The 9,003-nt window shown below is 36.2% G+C and overlaps 1 protein-coding gene across 1 annotated transcript in view; it reads right to left on the bottom strand.

The window, feature by feature from the left end:
- Positions 1–220: 220 nt before the first annotated feature.
- PKHD1L1 (PKHD1 like 1) overlaps positions 221–9,003 on the bottom strand; it is a 164,530-nt gene continuing 155,747 nt past the window's right edge. Inside the window, exons 74-78 of the mRNA XM_058275919.1 lie at positions 8,445–8,596; positions 7,251–7,397; positions 6,751–6,904; positions 3,561–3,821; positions 221–429 (exon numbers count right to left, since the gene is read on the bottom strand). Of these exons, the coding sequence (XP_058131902.1) occupies positions 419–429; positions 3,561–3,821; positions 6,751–6,904; positions 7,251–7,397; positions 8,445–8,596 (725 nt within the window). The 3' untranslated portion in view covers positions 221–418. The remainder of the gene's footprint in view (positions 430–3,560; positions 3,822–6,750; positions 6,905–7,250; positions 7,398–8,444; positions 8,597–9,003) is intronic.

Raw genomic sequence — 9,003 nt, 5'->3', positions numbered from 1 at the left:
CAGAACTCCATGAATGGGTTGAGAAAATCATATTTTTCAGTATATACAAAAATTCTAAATGCTTCACATCTGATTTAAAAAGGTTAAGTCAGAATGAGTGAAGCTCTTTCTACTCATGAAAGTATGCCACCATTTGTTGGTATAATAACTTAGAAGCATATCTGCTTCCAAATCAGAGATTTCTGAACGTTTTTAGAAATTAAATAAGAACATACAAATATAAGGAGTCAAAAGAAATTTATACTTTAAAGAAATTTCATTTTTGTGACTAAGGTTAATTAGTACATTTTATGTATTATAAAAATATTTTGAGTATATTTGCTTGAAACTCCATTAGACTTTTTCTTGTTATATCTTATTATATCTCATAAGTAAGCAGTTCTATATTTGTTTTCAGCATGTTCTTCAGAAAAGTACTTCAGTAGCCTCCTGAGAAGAAAAAGACAACAGCACAAATGTTTTATAAAAGCAGTAATAGCATATAGTGTGATTCAGAATATATTTTATCAATTTTGACTTTTATAATATTTCATGGTTTGGTTAATAGGACAAAATTAATATTTAAAAATTAGTATTTCAAAGTTTACTCATTTAATGTTAGAATCGATAATATTTTTTTGCATGAAAATGTGTAGACAATAGTGGTCCTTACATATTTTTTATATTTGCCACATTCAGGTTTTGTCATTTTATTTAGTAGAACTTCATGATTCTATTAAAGTAAAATACTGTTAATTTAGAATGCAAACTTATTTTTAAAAACTCGGCCTTTTTATTCATTAATGGCATTTAAATTATCTTATATCTTAATTAAATAGTGGCAAATTAGATAGTAGCAAAAAACTTCTGTGGAAAATGGCCTGAAGAGAAAAAGCAGGAACTATGTTTACTACTGATTTTAACAGAATTTTCTGAATTTGGTAAAATATCCAAGTTGTCAGGAATAAATAGGCCAAAAGTCTGTAAAGATAATTAGAAAACAATGCAATTAATGAGGAAAAACAAATACACAAATATATATAAAACAGTGTTTACGCATTTAGCCAACTAGCCCTTACATTTTAATGTTTCTAAGAAGAAAAAATTGAACTCAAATAATATCTGTCAGACTATTATAAAATAAACTTATTTTACCTTGATTAGAATTATAGAGATAAGAAAACTGGCATAAAAATAAGATAGAATAACCTGATATCTCTCAGCCTCAAACTTATCCTGCTATAATTCAGCCATGACAGCCCAGGGCTGAATATCTTCAAACCATTGTTCTCCCTTGACAGGTGGACTTCACTTATCTTCTGCCAATAGGTGGGGAAAAGGGACTTAATCCCTTCCTCTTTGACTGTACTTCCTGAAGCCCCAGCAGTTGGTTTCAATCCACAGTTTGTTTTGCCACTCTTAGAACCAACCTTACTGTGAGCCCTCATCTTGTCCTTCTCCTAAATTTAAATTTAAAACTCACTTTTGGCTTTTCTCATTTGAAATTCTTTAGTATCCATCTAAACTATTACCCCACTTCAAATTCCTTCTAAGTCTTATCAATATTTCTTAAGCCACACTTTTATTTCATTAACCTGTCCAAAACTTTTCATACTCCTCATTAGCTCAAATGCAACTGATTAATATCTGCCAAGCAAAGCTCTTTAGAATTTACCTACAATATCTCTATTCAACACTACCTCCTATGTGAGGGGGAAGGAATTACCCTCCTTTTAAAACTTAAAATCAATTAAACCTTATTTTTAGCACCTTTTAATATGTAAGGCATGTGGTCTTATCTTCCAAGTGCTCAAAATTTAGTAGGAAAGATTTGAATATATTTAAGGTTATAACTTGAATTCACTAGAGGAAGCACACTAGAGGAAGGGCAATTTCTGTACAATGTACAAATCATACTGAAATTCTCTACTGTTTCTGACAATGGTATAAACAAAGTGCAAGTGGGAAACAAGGATGAGGAGAATTCAACATGTTGTTGAGTGAGAAGGAAAATGGGAATCCCAGTAGAGGAGGCAGGATTTGAGCAAGGCTTGGAAGGATGCTCTGAGAGGTAGACTTGGTGACTAGGAAAAGATGGTCCAGACAGAGAGAATATAAGGGAATAGGAAGAGTTTATTCTGGGAATGCTTTGGTACATAAATGCAATCCTCAAGACTGGTTTCAGGGCCTTTGGTGTTAGCTGTAGTTTGCATGTGTTGGGGAGATTTTTGAATATTTTTGAGATTACCATGTTACTACTTGCTCTTAGGTTCCAGGAAACTAAATCTGATAGAAGTAGGCAGGATGGGTTGGAAGTGGGAAAGTTTAGAAGCAGGGAATTCAGGATGCTCTTATACAGGTCAAGTGAGAGGTAAGAAAATTGTAAGTAGAGCAATGAGACTTTAAAGGAGGGAGAGAGATGATACAATATGGTTGGATATAGATGTCATGGAGCACCTGAAAGGATGTGGAACTTGAAGGAAATGAAGGTCAGAGATTCTGTCAATCCAAGGAATCAGAAATATAGCATAGCTATTAACTGAGAAGGGGAAAAGAGAGGAGAAGCATGCTTCGAAGCAGAGGAAGAGGAATCTGTGATGAACATGCATAGTTTGAAGATATGTTTTCTTCCCTCCCGTTTTTTCCTTTGCTCCTACCACATTCCTGTTCTGGAGTTCCTTTTCCCTTCCTTAATGAGGAAACACTAATATATAAATATATATTCATAAATCTTATTCATTCTATATAGTCCCAACTTTAAAGTGTTGTTGATTGGGTGATGTTAACAATCTTCTATAATCATTCCAGACCACAGGAACCTCTCCCTCCTGTTAAGGTCCCTAACCTAATAATATCTCTTTCTGCCTGCCCCTTCTGGTACTAATAACTTGATTTCCCTCCATGAAACCACATCTCCACTATTCTCAGCACCTCATCCCATGTGACTCAGGTCAGGCTAACTAGAACACTGTATATCCAAATAAGCATTTGACCCAACCCAAGATAATGATGTTGCTTTAGGATTTTCATTGGAACTATTGGGTAAGAGGTTTACTCTTTCTGCTGCAGCTGCCAGGATGCTAGAATGTAAATCTGAAGGTGCTGGTGGCTACGTTTTCTCTGGGGATTGGGGTATGGAAAGTCTGGCTGGGAGTGAAACTAACACTGAGGAGAATAGAGAGACACAGGTTTCAGATGCCATCATTTGACCCTTGGATCTAGTTTTGGCAGAAACCAAACTACTTCTTGACTTCTCAATTAAGTAAACTCACTTTACTTAAACCAATTTGAGCTGAACTTCTGCCCCTTGCTGAAAAAGTGTCTGAAAAAGACTCCTGGTACTGCTGTATATCTCATTCCATATATTGTCATATACCATCAGATACTGTGAATAACATTTCCTGTAGGGTTGCCTTGTCTCTGGCAATGAAGCTGCTACTTTCTCAATGGCTGAAACAATGTCTTTGTGTTCCCAGCAGTGCCATGAGTAAGCTTTGTGCACACAGTTTGTTTTTAGTAAACCTTTACTGAGACCTCAGTATGTGGATACAGATATTATACAAAAAATGAACTGTACTTACCTTTAGTAACATTCAAAATCAAAACTGCAGCTGTAAATATTTCCAAGAGCAACATTCTTCCTATAAGGCAGCTAATAACTATAGTCTTCATCTGGGCAGCTGTCCCCATAGCTGATGCTTTGCTGTTGCTACTGCTACTACTGCTGCTGCCACCACCGCTGCCACCACTGCTGCTAGAAGCAGACTGCACTGGGACACTGAAAGTCTTGGACTCCACCCGAACAACACTGCCCAGTATAAATTCAATTTTATAATTTTTTCCTGGGGAAAAAAGATCACCATAGTGTTGACAACCTTTTTGTTTGTTTTCAGAGGTTCCAATTTGGTTTTTGTTGATTTAGAACATTATATAATTCCTTTTAAAAAGTTCTTTGGATATTGAGTCAAATGAATCAGTTAAATATGAATATGTATAGAGAGGGTCTCAGAGTTAGAAAAATTCAAACCTCTATCAGGGGACAAAGGAAACCTGGGTAGATTTTCTCTCTGCACATCAGTACCTGTTTCTTAACGGTTCCTTTCTGAAACTCAGAACTGGGAGAGACTGTTTGAAATGAGGGACAATAGAGAAGGGAAGTGAAAGTACTGAGCCTCTGCTGCCTGCATACCTGTCCTAAGGGTAGAGAAACTTCAGCCTTTGTGGGGGTGGGTAGGGTGGGGTGGGCATGGATACTGAACACCACTTGAAGCACAGTTACCCAAGCCAAGTCAATGAAAAAAGCCTGTTCAATTCATGACAATGGATTTTCTTTTTTGAAAAAAAAGTGGAATTTTTGTGCCAGATTTGTTTTTCTTAGTGTTTTTGAGGAGGAAAGAATTTAGTTTTTTTCTTCTCCAGCATTGTGAGGAAACTCAAACTAACCTTGTAGAGAGGCAAAATTGAGGAGAACTGAAAAACCCAGGCAAAATCCAGAATCAAGGCTTCAGAGAAATGGCTTCATTCAAGACATCATAACCAACTCCAGTTATTAGAAGCCTCCCCAAAAAAGAATGCGCCCCGCCCCCCGAGCTGAAAGCTCAGATATCGTGTAACAGAGATAAGCCATCCCTGCCCAAACTCCTGACCCACAGAATTGTGAGCAAATCAGATGGCTGTTTATTGAAACCATTAATTTTGGGGCTGGTTTGCTAAGCAGCAACAGAAACTGAAACATACACTAGATATCACTTAGGTTGCCAGTCAAATATGTTCCACATGTTGCCATCTGTTAGTAATATTATTTTTATCTGAGTTGGTCAAAGATGCAGCCTCAGCTGTTCACTTATTTCCTTCTTCTTTTACACTTTTCTCACCTAATTCTCACATCCCTATTTTCTATGTTAAAAATCATAACCCATACCTCCTCTAGCCAGGTGACCACTGCTTTGCTCTTTATGGAGCTATAGTAGAAAAAGGCGAGCTCCTATTTTTTCAGGCTAGAGTAAAATCAGCAACGGGATTTTCTGCAATGCAGCGAATTGTACGGGGCACCTACTAGAAAGGGTCATGAGAAAGATTATTATTTTTTTCACATATTTTTTTTGTTATTACAATTTTATTATGCTTAGTCTCCAAACTGGGTAACTGATCTAAAAATAATGAAAAAGTGACTATCTTTGCCTTCTTTATTACATATAACCAGGGACCTAAGATCCTGCACTTGATTAAAAAATAATAATCACACAACAGACAAATGAGAAGTTATGGCTCTTCTCCAAAACAGGTCAAACAGACTCTCCAAGGGAAGCTTTGAACTCTGAAAGACAATTTACTGTATAAAAGTACTTCAGTTATTATTTTGCTACCACAATAAAATACCAAAACTTATTTTATGGCTTCAGCGCTCCAGTGCTTCTGGTTACTTTGGAACATTGTTATTATGGAAACGGTAGTTTGAAGATCTTGGTCACAATGTCAGACTTTTGACCCAGGGCACTTCTTGGGTCCACCTGTGTGGGGAGGTGGGCAATCTTCTCTTTGGGCAGGGTTTTTGTCAGGTGCGTCATTTCCTGTAAAAGGGTTCCAGTCCTACCACCATTTGGCTGACCATTAAAGATTTTGGCTCTGCCCTTTACCAGCAAGTATCTAGGACACTCTCGGTATACATCACAATGCACTACGTTAAACTCCTTGCCATTTGATTCTTATCGATCACTACGGTAAGACACGCCGTAGGCAGACCAGACATATCTGGGGTAGGGCATCATCAGAGCTTGAGGAAACAAAAATTAAGGAGAAATTTGTTTTGGAATGATTTCAGTTTTTGATATTATTAGTTATTATGGGGGGGAAAAAACCCAGATCATTGCTGGAATTTCTTTTACTCATTTTACTCTTTATTGCTGCTTTTATTCTGACCATTAGTGTGTGTATGTGTGTGTGTATTTGAGCGGAGACAGCAGGGTAAGAGGTGGGAATGCCACTATACAAACTTTTCTAGAAGTTAGGGCCTCTAAGATCTTAAATGGGCCCTGAGTTGAGGTAAATGGACTAAGGGAGGCCTGTCTCAAGTATAAGCAATTTATTATTTTGGCTACAGTGAAAAGCCTGCATCAACCCATGCTAAGGTAATGCAAGGAACATGATGGTGAAAGTTACTTTAATCTTGTTGAAGACTTCACTTAGTACAAATTCATCGGGTATACTTCCTAGGAGATTTTTGTTCTGATCTTAGAACCAGCTATAATACTGCACAACAGGTTTGTTTATCTGATGAATACTAAGAATCATTATAATGCTAATGTTTCCTCTTTTTATAAAGACTAGAGTGAACTGAACTTCCAGACCAACTCTTGCGTGGGGCATTAAAGTTATATAAGTCAATCTTATCCTTTCCTTTTTTTTTTTTAATTTTAAAATCTATATATTAAATGTTCTTATTAGAAATGCAATATCTATTTAGTGAGAAAATTTAGAAAAAATACACAAATGGGTGAAAAAGAAAATATAAACCATAACATAAACCTAATGTACATCCTCAAATATCTGTCTTAATTTCTTTAATTTTTTATTTTGACTTCTTTCTTGTTTTTGCATGATAAATACATTTTTATAAGCTAGACTAATATTTTCTGAAACAAAAGAGGATATAGCATTCTCATTTCTATAATTTATTGACCAGAGTATTATAGCATGCTTTGTTCTTTAAAAGAAAATTATAATTGTCACTATTACTTGCTACGTATGTTAGGATGCAAATAGTACACTCACCTGTTCTAAGAAGAGTAAGATCTGTGTAGTTGGCCCAACAACTACTAAATGGAATTGTTGTATTTCCACTAAGACCACTGATTTGGTTATTATTGGAGTCTTTTAATACAGCCTTCAAAGTTAGTGAAGTAATCCCAACTGATACACAATTACCCTAAAGAAAAAAAAATAGTACAGAATTATAACTTTTGTCCTGTTTTGTTTTGTTTTTCTTTAGGATAGGTAATTCTTTATTCAAAAATTGCCTTCATTACAGATTTGAAATTGGGGAAAATTCCTTTTTCCCACCTAAAGAGTTCGTAAATGGATAGGGGAACAAGTTCATCTAAAAAGAAACATTTTAAAACAGTAAGGATGATTTCTATAGCCATTAGTCCAACTTCTAAGAGGCAGTGCTATCTTCAGGTAGCCATCATACCGGGATAAATAAAGCTGGACTTACCCTCCAGAATTTATAGCTTAATTCCTTCACTTAAATAAAGCATTGAGTTAGAACTTACATCTGAATCTAATGCCTTCACTGAGGGCTGCTGGGAAAATGGCTGCCCTAGCTCTGTTGCCACTGGCTGAGTAATCACAGAGAGTGAGGACACAACAGCCACATGATGAACTGGAAATGCAGATCTTTCAACTGGTTGGACAGTCACCTGTTAATGGAGATGAAAAATGCTGTGTTTTTTACATGAGACATTGCATTCACCAGTAAACTCATCTTGGCCAGGCTAAGTGTAATATTTATTGTTTTAAAATGTTTGATATGTGAAATTAATATTGTGACAGTTTGAATTTATTTTATGAATACCAAAATGAAAAAGATTATGTTCTTGAACTAATCCATTCCGGTGGGTGTAGCACCATTTTGACTGGACTATGTCAGTGAGGCATGACTCAGATCGAATCTGCCCTTTTGCTGAGTCTAATATAAACGGAGACACACAAAAAGGAAGCCACTATTTTTTACCCTGCTGTGTGACAGAGAACTGGAGGATCACCAGCAGCCAGAGCTTAAGCACAAAGCCCTCAAGAGGTTGGGCCCAGAGAGCTGCTCAAGGCTGAAGAGACAAGACATATTCCTGATAGCTCACAACTGAACTTGGGAAGAAAACGGAGCAGCCAAGAATGAGAGAAGAGGTCCCGAAAGAGATAAGCCCTATGCCTGGTTGCCCACAACCAATCTCTGAGAGATAGTAGATTTTAGAGGGGGAAGGCAGGGACCTTGGCAGAGATTGGTGGCCATTTTGTTTCACCCTGTGCCACGGCCCCAGGATAACCAGTAGCTGACTTTGGTGAGAAAGCATCTCTGCTGATGCCTCGATTTGGACATTTCATGACCTCAGAACTGTAAGCTTTTGCCGTAAGTAAAATCCCCATTATAAAAGCCAAGCCATTTCCGGTACTTAGCATCAGCAGCCCTGTGGCAAACTAAGACAAATATTATTACAATATTTCCTCTAGATTAAATTCATGAAGGATTGTTAAAACGATTCAAAGCAAAGCACACATTGTATCATTAAACAATTTTTAGAAGATATGTCCCTTTTTCAAGCTTCTTTATTATCTTTTCAATGATCCCACAGAAGAGTCAACAATAAATTAGAAAGACATGTCCTCTAAATTACTGTATTGAATAGTGAGGAGAAATTAAAAGAAATAAACAACAATCTTTTGCTTGCCAAGATGCATTTTTCCCTTACCTTAATCCAGTCAGAATCACTCAGGCTGGGGATAGGATTGGTAATAGACATGGCAGAGATATTTAATCCAAGGATACTACTGATTTTTCCTAAGATTACACCTTGTCCAAGACAACCAGCAATTTCCTGAAGTTCATAAAATTGCATCTGACCTATAGGAAAACAGTATTATGACATTTTGAATGTAAGAGTATAGCTTTGCTAGAATGCTTAAGTTGTTCACTGTAGCTTTGTTTGCACTGCCCCATTCACGTTATAAAATCCTAAGGTTTTTAAATTGTACCTTAGCTAAACATAACAAAGCCATATAAATGAGGTTAGGGAAATGAATAACTCACTAGAATATATTTTTAAACTGGAATTAAAGAAAAAAACAAAGGTAGATAAAACATACAAGAAAAATGAATGGAAACATAGTAGGAAAATATATCTCTTTTAATTTAATATGCTCCCATGTGATTCTTTGTTTAGAAGCAAAGCACTATCAGGTATGTCTATCATTGTACATAATTTTTAAAAAATATAGTGTTGATTTTGGAGTGGAAGGATAATTAGTATT

Source organism: Dasypus novemcinctus, chromosome 14 (assembly GCF_030445035.2).
Source record: "Dasypus novemcinctus isolate mDasNov1 chromosome 14, mDasNov1.1.hap2, whole genome shotgun sequence".
Classification (NCBI taxonomy): Eukaryota; Metazoa; Chordata; class Mammalia; order Cingulata; family Dasypodidae; genus Dasypus; species Dasypus novemcinctus.
This window is presented reverse-complemented; position numbering and strand designations above follow the sequence as displayed.